This window comes from Camelina sativa, chromosome 5, assembly GCF_000633955.1.
Source record: "Camelina sativa cultivar DH55 chromosome 5, Cs, whole genome shotgun sequence".
In the NCBI taxonomy this organism is placed as follows: Eukaryota; Viridiplantae; Streptophyta; class Magnoliopsida; order Brassicales; family Brassicaceae; genus Camelina; species Camelina sativa.
Window position 1 is genome coordinate 34,559,537 of NC_025689.1, and position 20,281 is coordinate 34,579,817.

At 37.3% G+C, this 20,281-nt stretch overlaps 6 protein-coding genes, 2 non-coding genes and 1 pseudogene across 9 annotated transcripts; 5 read left to right on the forward strand and 4 right to left on the reverse strand.

The window, feature by feature from the left end:
* LOC104788603 (xyloglucan 6-xylosyltransferase 1-like) lies at nucleotides 7–1,667 on the forward strand. The gene has a single exon (XM_010514366.1). The coding sequence runs from the start codon at nucleotides 87–89 to the stop codon at nucleotides 1,485–1,487; it is 1,401 nt and encodes a 466-aa protein (XP_010512668.1). The 5' UTR covers nucleotides 7–86; the 3' UTR covers nucleotides 1,488–1,667.
* On the reverse strand, nucleotides 2,172–3,648 carry LOC104788604 (desiccation-related protein PCC13-62-like). The gene is made up of 3 exons (XM_010514367.2): nucleotides 3,254–3,648; nucleotides 2,943–3,168; nucleotides 2,172–2,756 (listed from the first exon to the last, which is right to left on the reverse strand). The coding sequence occupies exons 1-3, from the start codon at nucleotides 3,559–3,561 to the stop codon at nucleotides 2,334–2,336; spliced, it is 957 nt and encodes a 318-aa protein (XP_010512669.1). The 5' UTR covers nucleotides 3,562–3,648; the 3' UTR covers nucleotides 2,172–2,333.
* Nucleotides 4,370–4,440, forward strand: TRNAG-CCC. The gene has a single exon. It is a non-coding gene; the product is annotated as a tRNA-Gly (tRNA).
* LOC104788606 lies at nucleotides 4,720–7,854 on the forward strand (annotated as a pseudogene).
* On the forward strand, nucleotides 8,457–11,078 carry LOC104788605 (beta-glucosidase 8-like). Of its 2 annotated transcripts, XM_010514368.2 has the most exons (12): nucleotides 8,457–8,609; nucleotides 8,705–8,768; nucleotides 8,853–8,905; nucleotides 8,995–9,070; nucleotides 9,168–9,239; nucleotides 9,325–9,412; nucleotides 9,493–9,739; nucleotides 9,815–9,930; nucleotides 10,006–10,235; nucleotides 10,320–10,427; nucleotides 10,507–10,597; nucleotides 10,724–11,078. In XM_010514368.2, the coding sequence occupies exons 1-12, from the start codon at nucleotides 8,478–8,480 to the stop codon at nucleotides 10,962–10,964; spliced, it is 1,518 nt and encodes a 505-aa protein (XP_010512670.1). In that variant the 5' UTR covers nucleotides 8,457–8,477; the 3' UTR covers nucleotides 10,965–11,078. The 2 variants fall into 2 exon arrangements, with proteins under 2 accessions (XP_010512670.1, XP_019101755.1); XM_019246210.1 differs by having other exon boundaries at nucleotides 8,574–8,609; nucleotides 8,705–8,889.
* TRNAG-CCC lies at nucleotides 11,163–11,234 on the forward strand. The gene has a single exon. It is a non-coding gene; the product is annotated as a tRNA-Gly (tRNA).
* Nucleotides 11,535–14,140, reverse strand: LOC104788608 (autophagy-related protein 18a-like). The gene is made up of 4 exons (XM_010514369.2): nucleotides 13,112–14,140; nucleotides 12,143–12,350; nucleotides 11,919–12,045; nucleotides 11,535–11,794 (listed from the first exon to the last, which is right to left on the reverse strand). The coding sequence occupies exons 1-4, from the start codon at nucleotides 13,994–13,996 to the stop codon at nucleotides 11,704–11,706; spliced, it is 1,311 nt and encodes a 436-aa protein (XP_010512671.1). The 5' UTR covers nucleotides 13,997–14,140; the 3' UTR covers nucleotides 11,535–11,703.
* LOC104788609 (protein SRC2 homolog) lies at nucleotides 14,517–15,628 on the reverse strand. Its single transcript, XM_010514370.2, has one exon. It carries the CDS (start codon nucleotides 15,491–15,493, stop codon nucleotides 14,705–14,707), a length of 789 nt encoding a protein of 262 aa, XP_010512672.1. The 5' UTR covers nucleotides 15,494–15,628; the 3' UTR covers nucleotides 14,517–14,704.
* Nucleotides 15,683–16,811, reverse strand: LOC104788610 (NADH dehydrogenase [ubiquinone] iron-sulfur protein 5-B-like). Its single transcript, XM_010514371.2, has 2 exons — nucleotides 16,590–16,811; nucleotides 15,683–16,035 (listed from the first exon to the last, which is right to left on the reverse strand). Exons 1-2 carry the CDS (start codon nucleotides 16,737–16,739, stop codon nucleotides 15,934–15,936), a joined length of 252 nt encoding a protein of 83 aa, XP_010512673.1. The 5' UTR covers nucleotides 16,740–16,811; the 3' UTR covers nucleotides 15,683–15,933.

Consider the following 20,281-nt stretch of genomic DNA (forward strand, 5'->3'; position numbering starts at 1 on the left):
TTTTTTTTTTTTTTTTATTACAAAGATTTCGTGTCTTTGTGTCTGAATCGAGACCAGATCTGTTAAAGAAGAAGAAGAAGATATATATGATGATAGAGAAGTGCTTAGGAGCGTATCGGTTCCGGAGATTGCAGAGAATCATGCGCCAAAGTAAAGTGACGATTCTTTGCCTCGTTCTCACCGTCATCGTCTTGCGTGGCACTATCGGAGCCGGTAAGTTCGGTACACCGGAGCAAGACATCGAAGAGATCCGTGAGCATTTCTTCTATTCCCGTAAACACGGTGAGCCTCACCGTGTTCTCGTCGAGGTCTCTTCCAAATCCGAAGACGGAGATAATGGTAACAACAACAACAGCTACGAGACCTTCGACATCAACAAGCTATTCGTCGACGAGGAAGACGACAAAAAATCTCAAGACCGGACTAGTAATAATAAACCGTATTATTCTCTTGGTCCAAAGATCTCTGATTGGGATGAGCAGAGGCTCGATTGGCTAAAACAGAACCCTAGTTTCCCAAATTACGTGGCGCCAAACAAACCTAGGGTTCTTCTTGTAACTGGTTCAGCTCCAAAGCCGTGTGAGAATCCTGTGGGAGACCATTACCTTTTGAAGTCGATCAAGAACAAAATCGATTACTGTAGGATACACGGGATCGAGATCTTCTACAACATGGCTTTGCTCGACGCTGAGATGGCTGGATTCTGGGCCAAGCTACCGTTGATTAGGAAACTACTCTTGTCTCATCCCGAGATTGAGTTTTTATGGTGGATGGACAGTGACGCGATGTTCACGGACATGGTGTTCGAGCTTCCTTGGGAGAGGTATAAAGATTACAACTTGGTGATGCACGGTTGGAACGAGATGGTTTATGACCAGAAGAATTGGATTGGTCTCAACACGGGGAGTTTCTTGCTTAGGAACTCGCAGTGGTCTCTTGATCTTCTTGACGCTTGGGCTCCAATGGGCCCTAAAGGTAAGATCCGTGAAGAAGCGGGTAAAATCTTGACCCGGGAACTTAAAGACCGACCCGCTTTCGAAGCTGACGATCAGTCCGCGATGGTTTATCTTCTCGCGACCGAGAGAGATAAATGGGGAGGCAAAGTGTATTTAGAGAGTGGCTATTACTTGCACGGTTATTGGGGGATTTTGGTGGACCGGTACGAGGAGATGATTGAGAATCATAAACCGGGTTTTGGAGACCATAGGTGGCCGCTTGTTACGCATTTCGTCGGGTGTAAACCGTGCGGTAAGTTTGGAGATTATCCGGTTGAACGGTGTCTGCGGCAGATGGATAGAGCGTTTAATTTCGGAGATAATCAGATTCTTCAGATGTATGGTTTCACGCATAAGTCGCTTGGGAGCCGGCGCGTGAAACCCACGCGCAATCAGACGGATCGGCCGCTCGAGACCAAGGACGAGTTCGGGCTGCTTCATCCGTCGTTTAAAGCTACTGCCAAGCTTACTATTACTACTACGACGACGTGAGGATATATTGTTTTTTTTTTTTTTTGCCTTTAGGGACAACACAATTATGTTTAAGTCCATTTTTTATTTTGTTTGTAGTTTCCTTTAGTTGTTGAGTAAAAATCATTTTGATCTCCCATTGATGGTGTGGAGTATTTAATGAGTTGTCTTCGTTAATTTATTGTAGGCTTAATTTCATCATTATCATTAATCTTGTTGACAAACAACTTCAGATGTAATTTCTTTTGGTGAATTTGCGTATTTATTTTAGTTTTTGACTTTGGATTTCTTTTACTTTATTATTATAACTTATAAGGGTCATCACGTGTACAACTTCAACACCGCCTCCTCTGTTGTGGAATGCACGATTATGAGTCATATGACACAAATCAGTAGAACTACAAGTTTCGTTCACATCAATTACAATGTATTCTTATGAAAATAAAACTGAAACGATGAATTATAAGTGTATTCTTACGTCTCGCGGCGTAATGCATACGCGTTATTAAGTATTAACATCCTAATTGTCACTCGAAATTATTGATTACAGTTCATACATTACTGGAAAACCGTGTTATCTTTTTCCTATTGTCTCATTCATCCCTCCTTTTTTTTTTCTCAATGTATTTGATCCCACCTAACGATTTAAAGAAATTTGCGTTTTTTTTTTCTCTCATCAAATTTGCTTGTGGGGACCCACAAGAATAATCAAACACAACTAGAAACAAGGTTTTATAAAAAAATTAAAATTAAACATAGATAGAGTAATAAGATACATGGACTAATCAGTAATCACCACAATCACCTTACCGAGAATAATATTACAATCTTAATCCCATATTTATATTGCTGTGTGTATCAATTAATTTAAAACACTTTCTCTGAAGAGCATGCAACGCAATCACCATAAGACCCTTCATCAAGAAACATCCTAGCGATCCTCCCGTTAGCACCACACGGCCAAAACCCACCGGGACGATGTTCATCTCCGGTGCCGTACATAACCCTGAGGATCTCTTGCGGTGTCCGGTCATAAGAGAGAGAGTAAGCATTGGCGGAGAGGATGTTGCTAGTGGTGCGATTCTCCGCACCTAGCCACAGCGGCACGCACAAGCCTTCGTCCTTAATCCCGCACTTACCAAGCTCGTTACGGAGGATAGATATATCGTTGGTCAGCTCAGCCACCGTGACTCCGCCGTATTCTTCCACCGTCTCGTACTGTCTCTCATACAGGAGCGTCCTTATCACTCCGTCTTGACCCGATTCTACCCCCAATAGACCCGCCACAAGCTGTATATATAAATAATAACGTTTACTAGCTATTATTGCTATAGCGTAATTATTATATATGAATTTAATGTATAGACTTTTTGCTAGTATAACGTATATGTACTAGCAAATTATTCAACTCACATGTAATCAAAGTGTAACCGATAACGTCGTGCATATAATATTTAAGCATATATAGTTGATTACCCGTTTGATATTGAAGTATACAAGGTAAGGGATGGTTCCGACGTAACCGGTAAGGCCAACATAAGGGATATAGTATGAAGCTAAGAGATAGTTGAGTGTGTTGGCATAAGGATCAAACCGCGGGTTAGATCTCCGTCCAACCGCTCTGTCCATAAACTCTGCAAAATTCTCTCTACTCAGATTCAACAACGGACGCGGAATTCCTCCCGTCATATCCGCAATCGCCCTTCATTAATACCAACAAACTTACTTTAAATTTTAACGATCTCATGCATAACAATTCATGAAATTTGAATTTGACCGTGATTTACCTAAGATGGCCGATTTCTTGGTAACCAAACTCCTCGATGATTCGATTAGTTATAGGATCAAGATTTGCTTTCTTTGCTCCTACCGGGGGTGGTCCTCCTTGAGCAAGCGTCGCGTTAAACACATCGAGTCCTTTTCCGGTAGACCCTATTAAGAAGAACTCGGCCTCTGTGAACTCCAAATTCATTGCGAAATGGACTTGATCAACATCGCTCGCTGATATATTCCCCGAGCAGCTAAGATAGCTGGAGTTAACCAGACTTACGTCTATTGCAATAAGCAAGACTAGAACGAGAGAGGGGTTTAACATGTTTTTTCCTTTTCTTTCTTTAATAACGCAGGAACTTTGCAATTTATATGATATATCAGGTTGTACGTAGTCTTCTTTTCTTAAGTACAATACTTGAAATTTATTTAATAATCTTGTTGGTTAGAAACTTAAAATTGAATTGTTTAGGACCCCTACGTGAACACTAAAGTTCATTTTTGTTAATACGTGAGTACTAAGTTAATAGCTTATTTTGGTATCAATGGCATATTAATGGCAAGTTTTTCGAAATCGCTAACTACCATATATAACATTTGTCATTGCGTGAGATAATTAGCATGATTATCACACGTTAATATATAGATCCACTTGTTACATTATGGTTCTGTACCCTCAACCGATCTAAGTAGGTGAATGGAAGATAGGGTTAAAAAATAAAAAGACGTGGTAACTTAATATGGTGGTTTGTGACTTAATGAAGATATGCATACCTAAAATTAAAATGTTGAGATAGTTAAAAAAAGAAAAAAAGTATAGATCGTTGCATGGTCAAGGAAACTACAACCGTTGGTCAAGAAAGTAAAATGAAGAGCGCGTGGTCATTTGTAAGTTGTAACAACCGATTTACGAATCTAAGTAGCTCAAATTAAAAATTATATATAGTTTTTATCACCTATTATTCTTCTAATCTTCTTTCTTGGTTGTCGTATTTTCGAACGAAGCGTTCACAAAGGTCACTGTGTCCGATGGTCGTGGGCCTTATTTCAGAACGGAAAGTTTAGCCAATTAAGGCCCAATATATGAAAATATAGGAGTCAAATACGTATATTTTGACAGTTTGATCAAGAAAGCGCATCTGGTGTAGTGGTATCATAGTACCCTCCCACGGTACTGACCAGGGTTCGATTCCCTGGATGCGCAAATTTTTTTTTCTTTCTTCACATTGAAAATCACTAATAAATTTTGGTATGAATTATTATTATATTTTGACGTGGCAGCTCATTTTATGGAAATGTCCAACTGGTCTAGTCTTTGTCTTGGCCAAACTTTAGTACAAAAATGAAACAAGACGTAACCATTACAACTCCACCCACTATTCTCTTTCAATTTAGTAGAATACATATCATAGTCTTAGAAACAAAATATTCTCCAAATGTAAAATTTAACTAAAGTTAGCATATCTGCAAAATACAATGAATTTAGCTTGAACCGAATAGGGGAAACAAATCTGAAATTACCAATTAAATTGTTTTCAAAAAAATCCATTTTTAACATTTAGGGCTGGCTGGCTGGCAAATTTACTAATTAACAGAAACCTGGAAATGTAGGTCGGTCACAGTCACATCACAAGAACAAAGAATCATGTCACTTTGGGATATGATCTTCTTTCACATAGATCGCTTTTTTTTTTTACGAGTGGAAGAAGGAATAGAAAAGATTGTTCACTCGTTTACTTAATCGTCTGTCTCTAACAAAATATTCGACGGAAAGTGGGAAATGAGAAAAATGAAACCTATCTCTCTGTTTATGAGTTTTCTTGTGGCCATCGTTTTGGCAACAAGCTACAGTATTGATGCCTTTACCAGAAACGATTTTCCAGAGGAGTTCCTATTCGGAGCCGCCACTTCGGCTTATCAGGTTCCACTCTGCTTCTATGTTCTAATGTTGTCTATCATAAAATAGAGCATTTTTTTTTTTTTTTTTTTTTTNTTTTGTGTATTTTTTATGTGATGTTTGTTCTAATGTTCTATTTCCAATTTGCTATTATGGAAATAGTGGGAAGGAGCTGTTGATGAAGAAGGAAGAACTCCTAGCGTCTGGGATACTTTCACCCACTCTCGTAAGCTTTTTTTTTTTTTAATTTTCTTCCTGTTTTAATATGTACGTATGATTTACCTTCTTTTGTTTGTTTGTTTTGATTTTTGTCAACAAACATCACATTTTAGATAGTAGAGATAATGGAGACATAGCATCTGATGGGTATCACAAATATAAGGTTTCTCTCTCTCTCACTCTTCTTTGCCGTTTACGTTTCAAAGAAGTTCTTGTAAAATCTTTGGCTCTATATTTTTCAAATTCGATGAGTTATAATGTTATATTGTGACTTTTGCAGGAAGATGTTAAGCTGATGGCAGATCTGGGCTTAGAAGCATTCAGATTCTCTATCTCCTGGTCAAGACTTATACCTAGTTAATGCCTTTTCCTTGTTTCTTTGTTTGCAAGTAACTAACGAGATTGTTTCTGACCTCTTAAAACCCTTCTTTTTTTTTTTTTTTGCTGCGTATTTTTCCAGATGGAAGAGGACCCATTAACCCAAAAGGTCTATTGTTTTACAAGAACTTCATCAAAGAACTACGAAATCATGGTGAGCTTTCTTGTCTTCATACTTTATTTTCCTTCTGTCTTTATACTTTATCTTCTAAAAGATTTCTTTTTGGCAAAACTATTTAACAGGAATTGAACCACATGTTACACTTTACCACTATGATCTTCCTCAGTCTCTTGAAGATGAGTATGGAGGATGGATCAACCGCAAAATCATGTAACGTTTCAAAGAAGAGTTCTGATCTAACAATGTCACTTTTTAAAAAAGTTTAAAAGTGTTGTTTATTTGTTATATTGCGGAGAGGACTTCACTGCTTTTGCAGATGTTTGCTTCAGAGAGTTTGGGAAGGATGTGAAGTTATGGACTACAATCAACGAAGCTACAATATTTGCCATTTGTTCTTATGGCGAAGGAATCTCACCGCCTGGACGTTGTTCTCCTAACAAATACATCAATTGCTCTACTGGAAACTCTTCTACAGAACCATATATTGCAGGCCATAACATGTTGCTAGCTCATGCCTCCGCTTCCAAGTTGTATAAACTAAAGTACAAGGTATACATAGATATCTCTTCTTCGCTCTTAAAGCCTTAAACCCTAATTCTTCCGTATGAACATAGTCATATGATGGTGCAGAGTAAGCAGAGAGGATCTGTAGGCTTTAGTATATTTGCATTCGGGTTATCTCCTAATACAAACTCCAAGGACGATGAAACCGCAACTCAAAGAGCTAAAGCTTTCCTATTTGGCTGGTGAGAATTATATAAGCTTTCTTTTGTTTTAATTGAGGACAAAATCTGAAAGACTAAGTTGATAAAATTCAGGATGTTGAAGCCTTTGGTATTTGGGGACTATCCGGAAGAAATGAAGAGAACCTTGGGGACGAGGTTACCTGTTTTCTCAGAGGAAGAGTCGGAGCAAGTGAAAGGATCATCTGACTTTATTGGAATTATTCACTACATAACATTCTACGTCACAAACCAACCGTCACCTTCTATCTTTCCCAGCATGAACGAAGGCTTCTTTAAAGACATGGGCGTGTATTTGATCCGTAAGCTTAGGTTTCTTTCATCATCAAAATCAGTAGATAAAGCTTCTCAACTCTTTTTAACTGATAACTCTTCTTTCTTTGGACAGCCATTGGGAACTATTCATTTTCCGAGGTATATATATACATATATAGTTATGCCAAAAGCTTTTGTTTGATCTTCATGAAACTGGAGATTTTTTCCTTACTCAATTGATTTTCTTGAAGTGGGATGCTATTCCATGGGGTCTTGAAGGTGTTCTTGAGGATCTAAAGCAGAGCTATAACAATCCTCCAATCTACATTCTTGAAAATGGTAACACTTGGTTCTGTTTTGTCTTCTTGCTCTGTTCTGTCTGTTTGAAAGCACACCTTTTTGTTCTTTAGTTTCTTCTAATGACACCAAAAAAAAAGAGCAGGTAAACCTATGATACACGACTCGATGCTACAAGACACACCAAGAGTTGAATACATTCAAGCTTACATCGGTGTTGTGCTCAACGCCGTCAAGTATGATTCTCCTTCTTCATCTTTTTAGTCCTTATATTAGCATTGAAGAAGTGGTCAAATATCACAATATAATGTTAGTTTTAGTTGAAATATGAGAAATCAATCTTTTTGACTGATTAGGAATGGATCAGACACGAGAGGTTACTTTGTATGGTCGATGATTGACGTATATGAGTTAATGACTGGATATAGAACCAGCTTCGGAATGTACTATGTGAATTTTAGTGATCCTGGTCGCAAGAGGTCTCCAAAACTCTCTGCTTCTTGGTACACTGCTTTTCTCAATGGTACAATTGATGTTGCTTCTCAAGATAATATGATTCAGTTGCAGAGAAACCTCTCAGGCTTTTCTTCACTGTAATTAATGTATCTATTCTATGAGAAACAGTTCAGTTAGTTGGCAAATGTTTTTTTTTATAAGATTTGGATATGAAATGATATGTAAAACATAATATTCTGCGCCTTTATAACTTAAGCTCATTTGGTGTAAAATTCAACTTAACTAGCATTTTTGTTCCCAAAAAATAAAGATAAATAAATCAGTAGTACAATAAAAATCTAAATATTCGGTCACACCAAGTAGAATTTGATTCTCTTGTATGTTTTTGCTGGAACTTAGAATAGTCCACTGTCTTGTGACTCTCGTCTTAAATAATTCTAACGCAAATATGTACCGGGGTCCATGAGGTTTTACTCCACTCACTCACTCTTCTTCTTTCAATATGGTACATACAATACAACTATCTTGGAAAGAAAAAAAAACAGAATAATTCAAAATAATTTCCAAATGTAAAATTTAGCTAAATTGGCATTTTGCTTCTTAAATTACAACGAATTTTACCCATTTTAGCATGAACCGAAAGGGTAAAAAATCTTTATACTTAACTAATTTGTTATTTCCTGAAATTTGTTTATAAACTACAAACGATGTACCTATTACATATAATTGGCAATTTTAAAAATGGAATACATTTGGTAAATTTATAACGGAAATATTACACTTCACCTAAAAAAAAAAGAGAAGAAGATATTTTGCTATATCTGCAATGGTCCAATTAAATAAAAGACAGACAGACTAAAAGAAGAAAATAAAAAATGAAACCTATCTCTCTGTTTATGAGTTTTCTTGTGGCCATCGTTTTGGCAACAAGCTACAATATTGATGCCTTCACCAGAAACGATTTTCCAGAGGATTTTCTCTTCGGAGCAGCCACTTCTGCTTATCAGGTTCGAGTCTGCACCTACATCAATGGCAATTTGTCTTGTCTTCTTTTCTTTTTCATTGTTTTGTCTACAAATTGATTGGGAATTTGTGGAAATAGTGGGAAGGAGCTGCTGATGAAGAGGGAAGAAGTCCTAGCGTCTGGGATACAACCTCCCACTGTTGTAATTGTTTAAATTAGTTTTTGAATACTGAGTCATTGTTTCGAGTTTATATGTACAATATGAGCATAGATCCCCTAATTGCAGATAATGAAAGTATTGGAGGAGATATAGCATGTGATGGGTATAACAAATACAAGGTTTTCTCTTTTATATTCTTCGTTGTTTACTTGTCAAACAAGTTATCAGCTCTGTTTTTCCAAATTCGATGTTTTTGTGACTTCTACAGGAAGATGTTAAGCTGATGGCAGATATGGGCTTAGAAGCATTCAGATTCTCTATCTCCTGGTCAAGACTTATACCTAGTGAATGCCTCTTCCTTGTTTCTTATTTTGCAAGTAACTAGCGATATTGTTCCTGACCTCTTTAAACCCTTTTTTTTTTGTCTGTGTGATTTTTCAGATGGAAGAGGACTCATTAACCCAAAAGGTCTATTGTTTTACAAGAATCTCATCAAAGAACTGCGAAGCCATGGTGAGTTTTTTTTACTTGATCCCCAACTAAAGCCAATTCAGTATAGCTTCTAGCTAAGATAATTTTTGACAAAACTATTTAACAGGAATCGAACCACACGTTACACTTTACCACTATGATCTTCCTCAGTCTCTTGAAGATGAGTACGGAGGATGGATCAACCGCAAAATCATGTAAAGTATCAAAGAAGATTCTGATCTAACAAAGTCACTTTTTTAAAGTTAAAAAATATTGTTTATTTGTTATATTGCAGAGAAGACTTCACTGCTTTTGCAGATGTTTGCTTCAGAGAGTTTGGGGAGGATGTGAAGCTATGGACTACAATCAACGAAGCTACAATATTCGCCATTGCTTTTTATGGCCAAGGAAGAAGGTTTGGACATTGTACTCCTCCTACCAATTGCTCTGCCGGAAGTTCTTGTATGGAGACATATATTGCAGGCCATAACATTTTGCTAGCTCATGCCTCCGTTTCCAATTTGTATAAACTCAAGTACAAGGTATACCTATTTTATTTTTGCGCTTTTAAAATCCTTAACCCTTCTTATATAAACATAGTTCATATGATAGTGCAGAGTAAACAAAGAGGATCCATAGGACTTAGTATGTTTGCTTTGGGGTTATCTCCTTATACAAACTCCAAGGAAGATGAAACCGCAACTCAAAGAGCCAAAGCTTTCCTCTTTGGCTGGTGAGAATTATCTAAGCTTTCTTTTGTTTTAATAACTTGTGGACAAAATCGACTAAGTTGATAAATATAATTAAGGATGTTGAAGCCTTTGGTATTTGGGGACTATCCTGATGAAATGAAGAGAACCTTGGGGTCGAGATTACCGGTTTTCTCAGAGGAAGAGTCCGAGAAAGTGAAAGGATCAGCTGACTTTATTGGAATTGTTCACTACATAACAGTCTACGTCACAAACCGACCTTCACCTTCTATCTTTCCTAGTAACACTAACGAAGCCTTCTTTGCAGATATTGGCGCATATATTATCTGTAAGCATAGTTTTATTTTCATCATCAGTCAATGGAAAAATCTTGGAAACTCTTTTTAGCTGATAAAACTTCTTCTTTGGACAGCCGCTGGGACTTCTTCACCATTTGATGCCACTCCATGGGGTCTTGAAGATGTTCTTGAGTATCTAAAGCAGAGCTATAACAATCCTCCAATCTACATTCTTGAAAATGGTAAACACTTCATTCTATTTTGTCTTCTTGCTCTGTTTTTGTCTTCTTGAAATCACACCTTTTTTGTTCTTAAACACAGGTAGAGCCATGAAACACGATTCTATGCTACAAGACACACCAAGAGTTGAATACATTCAAGCTTACATTGGTGCTGTGCTCAACGCCATCAAGTACTATTACCCTTCTTTATCTTTTAGTTCATCATATTAGCATTACTTGTTTTAGTGGTCTTATGTCCCACTTTAATAATGGTTTACTTGACACACTGTTTCTATAAAAATCTTCTGACTGATCAGAAATGGATCAGACACGAGAGGTTACTTCGTATGGTCAATGTTGGATTTGTATGAGATAGACGGTGGATACAAGCTGAGCTATGGAATGTACTATGTGAATTTTAGCGAACCTGGTCTCGAGAGGTCTCCAAAGCTCTCTGCTTCTTGGTACACTGGTTTTCTCAATGGTACGATTGATGTTGCTTCTCAAGATATTACTACTCAGTTGCAAAGCAACTTCTCTGGTTCTTCTTCTCTGTAATGTTATGATTTGGTTTATTTTTTATCTATTCTATGGAAAAAAAAACTCAGTGAATTTGCAAATGGTGTATCTTGATTCTAGAATTAGTTAAACAAATAACAACACTTGAACACAGTCACCAAGACTGGGCACAAAGTTCTATTGCTCCAAAATTTAACGTTTAGACAAAGTCAATATTTTTGGCATATCATCCTAAAAGCGCATCTGGTGTAGTGGTATCATAGTACCCTCCCACGGTACTGACCAGGGGTTCGATTCCCTGGATGCGCATTTTTCTCGTTTTCTTTAACAATTTTTATTTTGGTTAAATAATTAACTTTATATGAACGTTTGAATTCTAGCGAGTAGCAAAATACTTAGGGACTATACATATAAAGGCTAATTCCCTAGCAGTTTTGTTTGAGTTTAGTTATATGAAATTTTATCCTTTAGTATACTAAAATGCAAATATGTCACTAGGAAACCTCCTCCTGTATTATATTTTTTCATCATAGTTTTTTTTGGATTTTCATCAGGTAGGTAACGTACGTACTCAAATCTTCCCAGTTTGTTGGGGGAAGATTCTGGGAAGATACAAATGAATATGTTTTGGTTAGCGATCAAAGGTTTTTACAAATTATAAGACCCCATTGATTATTATACAAACAAACTATACATTACAACATCGTAGCACCCAAATCTCACTACTGAAGTAGCAGAGAGATACAACATATAAGGGACAAAAGAGAATAAAAGTTTTCTAGAAAACAGAAGGCGGTTTCAGGCAGTTGTGATACTCAAGCTGAGTCATTTCCCCGCCGTTCACTGGATCAAACTGGCATCTATAGAAGCTGTTTTAAAACATCAAAGAACCCAAGTCCGGTCAAATCAAATAAGCAAATACACACAGACCAAATAATAAGGAATTCAAGATTCCTCTAAACTCAATTGCAACTACAAGCATTTTTTGCTTACCTCCCATCCATGCCAAGAATAACAACTGTGTTCTTCTGATGACCAAAGGCGGCTATGTACTGAGTCCCTTCAACCAACCGGAACTGAGCCACCGACCACTCCGAGCTGAAATACTTTGGCAACACTCCTAATCGAGCAAAAGAGTCATGGTTACTCAACCAACATGGTGCGGGTGCCAACAGCTAAGTGGTGAAAGCAACAGACTTTGGGTTTGCAATATTTACCTTTGAATAATGATAGAGACGAAGATGGGGATGAATTAGAGCGAGTAAGTTCAGATGCAATACGTGATGTCTCTTTCACTTGAGCTCCAGAATTGACTTTGAGACCGAAAACATGGACAGTTCCTTTGTCACTTGAGACAGCTAACCACTCAGCATTTGAAGAGAAGGCCAAACTATAGATCTCCGCTCTATCTGCACCTCTCCTAACCTGTACGGTCACATCATCATGTTCGCATTATAGTTTCATGGACTCCAAAATCATATGGCATTGTTATAAGGATCACAAATAGAATTGAGATTTCCTAAAAATAAGAATCACACAAATTTCCATAGCTTAACATGATGAGTGATTCCAACATCCTGATAAAGATGAATGCATAAAGATTTTCTTTTCTATGGAGGAATCGATGCAAATTGACTTAATTCAGTGACTCCAATGAAAGGATATAAGAATCTGTGCAGCATAAGGAACAAGATCAGCCGCAACATATACCACCACATGTTTTGTAATAACTATTGCTTGCTGATGGGTTTATCAAGAACCTAGTAATGTTTAATACTATAAACAGGTTCCTCTCACTGACGAAAGATGCCTCCTTTTCAACATGTTTCACCCTCAGCAATCTATCAAGAGTTTTGTACCATCTAAAGTTGGGACTTGAGGTTAAAAACGAAAGAAATCCACAGAGACAAGCTTAAAACTATCGGCCTCTATCATAATAAACACACATATCCAACAATAGCAAGTAAACCAACTCGAAGCAGTCACCCTAGTGCATATAAATGAACTTCTCTGCATCTTTCAGCTAATAATAGAAACTATGAACTGAGATCATCAAAATCAGATTCAGAAACCACCAGTCAGTGACTAAACCAGCAACAAATTTAGCAAGATTCTTGCATCAGCCATAGAAGCAAACCAAAAAAGAAAGAAAGGATTTTGATGAATGAAAAGCGTAATACAGGTACCTCTTGCCGCAAGGTACCATCAACGGTATTGAACACACGAACCAAAGTACCCTTGGAGCTAGCTGTAGCCAACAAATGTCCATCCTGAGTAAGAGCAAAGCAAGCTATTCTCGAATCATGAGCCATGATGAACTTGGTGCGTTTAGAAGCATAATGCTCAATCCGAACTTGACCTTTCTGCAAACCAGGACAAACCAAAACCATAGAACCAATACCCTGAGAGACAGCACACAAGCCCTTAGGATTCGCAATAGTCTCAATCTGATGCATCAGCTTAAGGTCAGAGAAGTTGTAAACAAAAATCTTCTGCTCCAGAACGACGATAATACGATCCCTCCTAAGCCGGACCGATCGAACATCGGACCTAAAAGAAAGCTCTCCGATACATCGTCCCTGGTGATCATCCCAAATCATGACCTTGTTAGGAGGATACTGAGGATCAGGACCACCACCTACGAGTGCTAAGATATTGCATCTGAAAAGCATCTCAACGACGGCAACACCACCGCCACGATCGAAATCACGGCGAAAAATCTCGCGAAAGGGATCGCAGTTAAGGATCCGGAAGCCACGATCGGTGCCGACGGCGAAACAAGCATGGTCTTGGTTGAAAGAGAGGTGAAGCACGGACGGAAGAGGAGTCACCGGTAAATTAGGCGTAGGGGGAGAAATAGGAAGAGTAACGGCGTGGTTAGGATTGGGAATCGGATCAGAGTTGAGATTAGGGTCGTCTTCGGAGGAGTTGAGGGTCATGGAGGAGAAGGAATCGAGAGACTCGGTGTCGTCTCCACGATCGCGGTGAGATGGAAGAGTAGAAGAATCGGAAGATGTGGAATCGGGGTTAGGGTTGTTTGGATTGGGCCAGGAGGAGGAGACGGTTGCCATGGTAGACGGAATTAGAAAGGAATCGTAAGAGAGATAGAGGAAGAAGACGAAACGTGAAGAGGGAGGAATTAGGAAGAAGAAGAAGAAGACTTGGTGCTTCGGTTGTTGCCGTCGTGTATGTTTGCCCTGAGGCGGCTACTCTCTGACTTCTTTATTTAACCAACAAACAAAAATTGGATAAAATCCAAATTTTTACGGGAAAATTTTCTAACTGTATCTTTTACAGTTCATTCATTTTTATTTTATTTTATTTGTGTGAATAACACCAAATTGTTAGATTCTTTTTGTATTACGACCAAAAAAAAAAAAAATTCGACTCATGATATAAATGTTTATTGGCCTTTTTCTATAAATTATAGTACTATTAACATTCCAAAATATTATGTTATATTTAAATTTTGTAAAATTACAGAACTGTATCATAGATTATGATGCTCTATCAGATTTGTTATCACAGGATAATGCCAATATTTTCAACATTTTCAATAAGTTCAAAAATTACAATAACGCAACAATTTTTATGATTACATGTTAAAGACAAATAAAAAAAGACAACATTATGTTGTTAATTAACCAACATAAAAGAGGATGACTGAAAAAAAAAAAAATATGATAAAATAAAAACACAAGTAGAGGGACGTGATCATTAGTTAAAAAGTCTACAAATCTCCTCACCGACGACTTAGCTCAGAGACGTTGACCGTTAAGCTAATATCTGTAAGGGCTCGTCGGTGGATATAGTCCCGGTTGTGTCTGCGGCGGACATGATAAGCCAGGAAATATAGAAGTATACATTGTCGGTGGACTTTCCGGTGTGTAACTCATCTGATATCCATGAGGCTGATACAATCCGGGGAAGAAAGACGGCGGAAGAATCTCCGGCTGAGCCTGTGGTGAAAAATAAAACGGTGGCTGAGACTGAGAGTGACAAGGAACATGATCGTAGCTGCTAAACGATCCCACGCTTGGAAGCAACTGACTCAATACGGGTCTGTTCAGAACAGGCTGGTGTGTCGCTGCAGCAGGACGCACCGGCTCGGGAGCTAAGTATCGTGAGAAGCCACCACCGCTAGTAATCGCCACCTGATCGGTGAATAAATAAGTGAAACTAATATCGCCTTTGGATTTTCCGATTTGATATGTGACGTATCTTTGACCTGTCTTATCGTTTCCAAGATGATCCAAAAGCTCTTTCACGGGAACGTGAACCTCGCCGATGTCTTTCTCTCCGCTTCCACGTTGCTCGCGCTTGATCTTGAAAGTGATCACAAGACGGTTAGCCTCAGCTAAGGTTTGGTCAATGGGGAATTTCATGAAATCATCATTGCTCCATTTGGGGCTTGTTCCACTGTTTCTAGCCACTTGTGTCCGCTGCTCACGGTGGTCGGAGCAGTTGGGATCGCCAGATAACTTCACGGCCACGAAAACATCCATCTTCGATACTTTCTTAAGCCCTTTTGTTGACATCACCTTTATCTCTAGAGATTTCGTCTCCATTTCGAAATTATTATCACTAACGATAAAAATGCAAAAGCTTGTGTTTCTCTCTACACATATAGAAATTGCAGAGAAGACTTAAAGAGAAAGTCAATGACAAGTTGACAACAACTATCTATAGAGGACATTTTCATGATTCCATCCACTGTTCTGTTTTTAATGTCTATTTGACATTATGATCTTTAAATATACCTGTAAGAGTAATTATTATTACCATGAAAGAAGGAGTCTGTGCTTGATGAACAGCCAAAGGCATATTACAACTCACTCAGAGGAAAAATAGACAAGAAAAGATAGTAAATCCATTGCAAAATCAAACTGAAAACGATCAAATAAAGTTTGACACAACAACATACAGAAATCTTCATGAACCCTTTTTTGTTTATTCTTCTTCTTCTCAGCTGCAAACTTTGGAGATAGGAGGACAATACATACTGAGATTAGTGATGAGTAGGAGTCCGATCCCCGGTTTCTTCGCCTTTCCTTGAAGCTGCTCTTAGTTTACGTTGTTCCTCTTTGTATATCCTGTTTCTTCGTTGGAACTACAACAAATACACAAATAAACCATCCTCCCTTATCAGTCCATCATCTACTATAAGCTTAGCCTAAGCAAAAGTCACCCGCAACCCTAATACATTCAGTTTCATTGGCTTCTCTAATACGCACATGGTATCAATACAGAGACAAAAAAAAAGGGCATGAAAGTTGGACAAATGGTTCCATTTGAAGGATCAAACAGGGACAAGAGCTGAAGAGTAAACCTCAACTTCCAAACTTAACAGCTAAATAGTTCATCAGGGGGGGGGGGNATAAGATAAGGCCATAAAACTAAATTTCAAACAAGGGAAGCAGCGGTGTTAATATAATAAAACCTAATCACTACGAGCGATCTAGTGAAAGCATCCACATTTATACTTAGAGAGAGAAAAATGCAATTCAGGAAACCACATTAATCTAGGGTTCCGGTAGTAACAGGGGGAAGAATCATCAATAAAATCAGAAGACCGATCAAGCAATCAAAAGCGTGAATTAATGACTACTACAACACAGGAACCAATTGAAAGGGAAGAGGCGAAAGATAGATAGAGAAACAGACCTCTTTGGAATGGTGAAGACACTCGAGGTAGTCTTCACGAAGAAGAGTACAATCTTTGGGCTCTCTGCAATGAGACATACACTCACTGAAGTCCATCCAGAAATCGTAACATCTCCCTTTGTTTCCCGTTATCCCCCACCCCGACGCCATTTTTGCTCTCCTTCTTCTCTCCTAGAGAGATCTCAAGACGACTTCTTCTTCTTCGCCTGATTGATTTTCTTCGAAGGATCCGAATCATTCGGGTGTTTTATCCAATTACAACCCGATTTTGATCCTATAATGGGCCTTTATATTATGGGCTTTATCATAAGCACTCAAGAACCGTTTTCTTTTTTAGTTGTTGACTTGTTCCAATAATAAACAATTTTCCCTAAAAGAATAAGCAATTACTCTCTATAATGTAATACTCGGTAAATAAATAATTTTTTTTTGTTAGAGTTCATCTCTTATATTTTCATTATATCAAAAATTTTTAGTATTCCCTTTAAAACATAACTGTAAATACCAAATTAGAAAAATCTCTCTATAAATTAATTATTAATTATTGATAAATAATCTCTCTAAAATTCATTATTTTATTGATAAATTAAAACTTCTATAAATTAGTAGATTTTCATGGTCCCAACATTATAAATTTAAAGAGGATTTACTGTAGTTTTTAAGTATTTTAACAAATTTTCAAAGAAAAACCAAAATTCATATTTTTGGATTTCTCACTCAAAAAAAACCATCAATGACTTTTTTTATATTGGTTTCTTATTTGTTGACAAAAAAGAAAAACATAATCTAACAATGAAAAACTAAAAATCTAAAAGTAAATAAATTACCATTCAAGCTTTGAAGGAAACTAAAATCTACACCAAAATCAAAATTTAAAAACCAAAATCCAAAAACTATTAAAAAACACGAGCATTCATGGCCTAAGTTGTCAACTTGTCATTAGTGTCAAAATTATGAAGGTACTAGAATTGTACATTTTCCTTAACATTAAAGCAGAGGAATTGTTGTTACTTTGTTAGTAGACAGGTTTGTACACTTTTTCTAAATACTTGACCGGTTTTGATTTAAACATACAATTATTAATATATATCAGTATGAATCCCTTGTAGTTACATTTATCATTAATGTCTAAATATTAAGTAATTAGTACTCTTTCCTTAAACATCACTGGTACTACTATTCTAGTAGTAGTAAAACAGTCAACTAAACATACAATTTGCTAAGGTGTTGCTATTTGCAGTTTCCACCCGTGTGAGTTGCATTCGTTGCTCTTATCACTGACGCATGTGAAGCCTTAGCATTAGGCCATCCTGCTACCCCGATACCAATGGAACTTAACCGCGTTGGTTTCTGACTACAATTCGTTGATGAGGCTCCGACCTTTGCTTATGCAATGTCTTGAAGTAATGGCACCTAACGTTGTGAATGAAAAATGGCCATGTGATTGCTGCACGTTCAGCCTTCCTTGCTCCCTGTTTGACTGTGGCCACCATGTTTTCTATCCTTGCATTTCTGGTAATTGTTTTTCTAATGGTTGTTTTGATATTTAGATTTGTTTTTGAAATAATATTTCTGGTTTGTCTTCTTGAGGTTTGGCTTTCGAACAACTGAGAGCAAGCAATGTCTAATCTGTTGTAACTTTTTCATCAACTATTCTGAGTTTACCTGCTCATGTTAAGAATATGTACCTGAGTTCAGTGCTTGTATACTTCGTGGATAACACTGTTGATAGGGATCCCGTTTTGCATATTGTGAGTAAACAATGAATAAACTGTTTTCATTTAGTTTAACATTTTTCTTGTCCCATAAGCTTGTTTCAGCTTTTTCTTTTTGTTTTTTTGCAGGTGTTGATATGGCTAGGAGCCCTAAGAAGGAAGTGATTTGATGCGTTGCTACAGTAGTTCTCTTTGGAATTTGCTTCTACAAAGAGGAGCATCCATGGAAGGCATGGCTTCTTCGCTATGGCATTTCAAAAGTATGGTGACTATGAGCGATCTGGTAGGTATCTCATTCATTTTCATTGTAATGTAAATAATTCATAAGATTTTAATACAGTTTGATTCTTATTTGGTAGGTATTCAAAGTCGGCAACATCAAGATACTCAGTTGCATAAACTTCAACGGATACTGTAATACTTTGCAAATGGTTTTATTAATGATCACTGTTCTGTAATAATACTTTAGGAGTGATTAGTAATGTTACTGTTTGTATCTCATTTGCTTTTAGCTTTCATCTCTATGAATACTGTAATACTTCAATAGTTTGCAATTGGTTTTATTAGATTTGCATTTGAAATTAGTATCTTGTGAGATCAAAAAAGGTCGCAGTCTTTTACATAGAAGTTTGGGATGTTAGGTGGCCAGTTCCTATTGTGAACTTCGTCCTCAACACATGATGATGATTTTCATTACCATCCTTTGTGGGATTCTGAGGCATTGGCGAAGAGTACCATCGGCAATGTTCATCTTCATACCATCAGTAGCTGGTGCATATAGAGTACCATCGTTTGCAGCAAAGGCTCATGTTCATAGCATTAGTAGTTGGTGCATTAAGAGTGACTTCGTATGTAGGAGGCAAAGCAAGGTTCGTCTCCCTCTCATTACTGGTTGGTGCTCTATGAACATCAGGAAGTTCTGAACAGAGAATGACGACTGTAAATCATGAAATTTGAATGTACAAACCATTATGATCATTTAGCAAAAACAAACATTGGAGACCATTTCATGCGGGTAAGAGTAAGGTTGGATTTCTATTTAACAACAGCTTCCAATCTAGCTCAGGACATAGGATACCTCTGCTTTGACCACAAGTTAAACAACGGAAGAGAGTGTTGGCTTTAACAAACAAACCAAAGCATTTTTTTCATGTAGTATAGATTTCAAAGAAGACTATAACCATCTTCATAATTATGTAGAGTTCCTCTATTTTGAGTAATTTACTTCTTTGTTACCAAAGGCACCTCTTCAAGAAGAACTCTCCAGAAGAGGTGTTTTGATAACAAATATGTAATTTACCCAAAATCGAGTAACTCTACAGAATCCGCAACTGCAAGCTTTGATGGATCAAACCGGCAAGCGAGTCCAATCGGCGTGGAATCTGGTCGAATCGGCGTGGCTCTCTCAATGGAGCCAGGAACCGAACGGACAGAGTTAGGGCATGTTTGCTCTCCGTCGACATTAGAACAAACCCTCTCTCTCTCTTTTTGTTGTCTCTCTTTCAGGTGGTGAAAGAAGAGAAGAGTGTCTTTCTGTTTTGTTGTGTTAAGCAATGTGAATATGAGAAGACAACAAGACCTCTCTGCTTATTTATAGCGAAGAGATCCCCAACGGGTTATAATACACAAAAAAAAAAAAAAGAACAAAACCATATCTTTATCACAGCCTTTAGATGCAATTATATTATAGATCCGACGATGGATAAATCATTAAAACAAAAAGAAAATATCTAAAGCATAAAAGGAAAACTATAAAAACGTTTTTTATTTTTTTCCTATTTCCACGTGGCACTACCCAACGGTTACAGTTATAAGACAAATCATATAATAATATATACGCGCTTTCCATTACAGCCATTATATGCATTGTATTGTAGATCAGAGTATAGATAGAAACATTCAAATAAAAAAAGGAAACAAATAATCTTAATGAAATTTCGAAATATCTAAAAAAAAAAAAAAAAAAAAAAAAAAAAA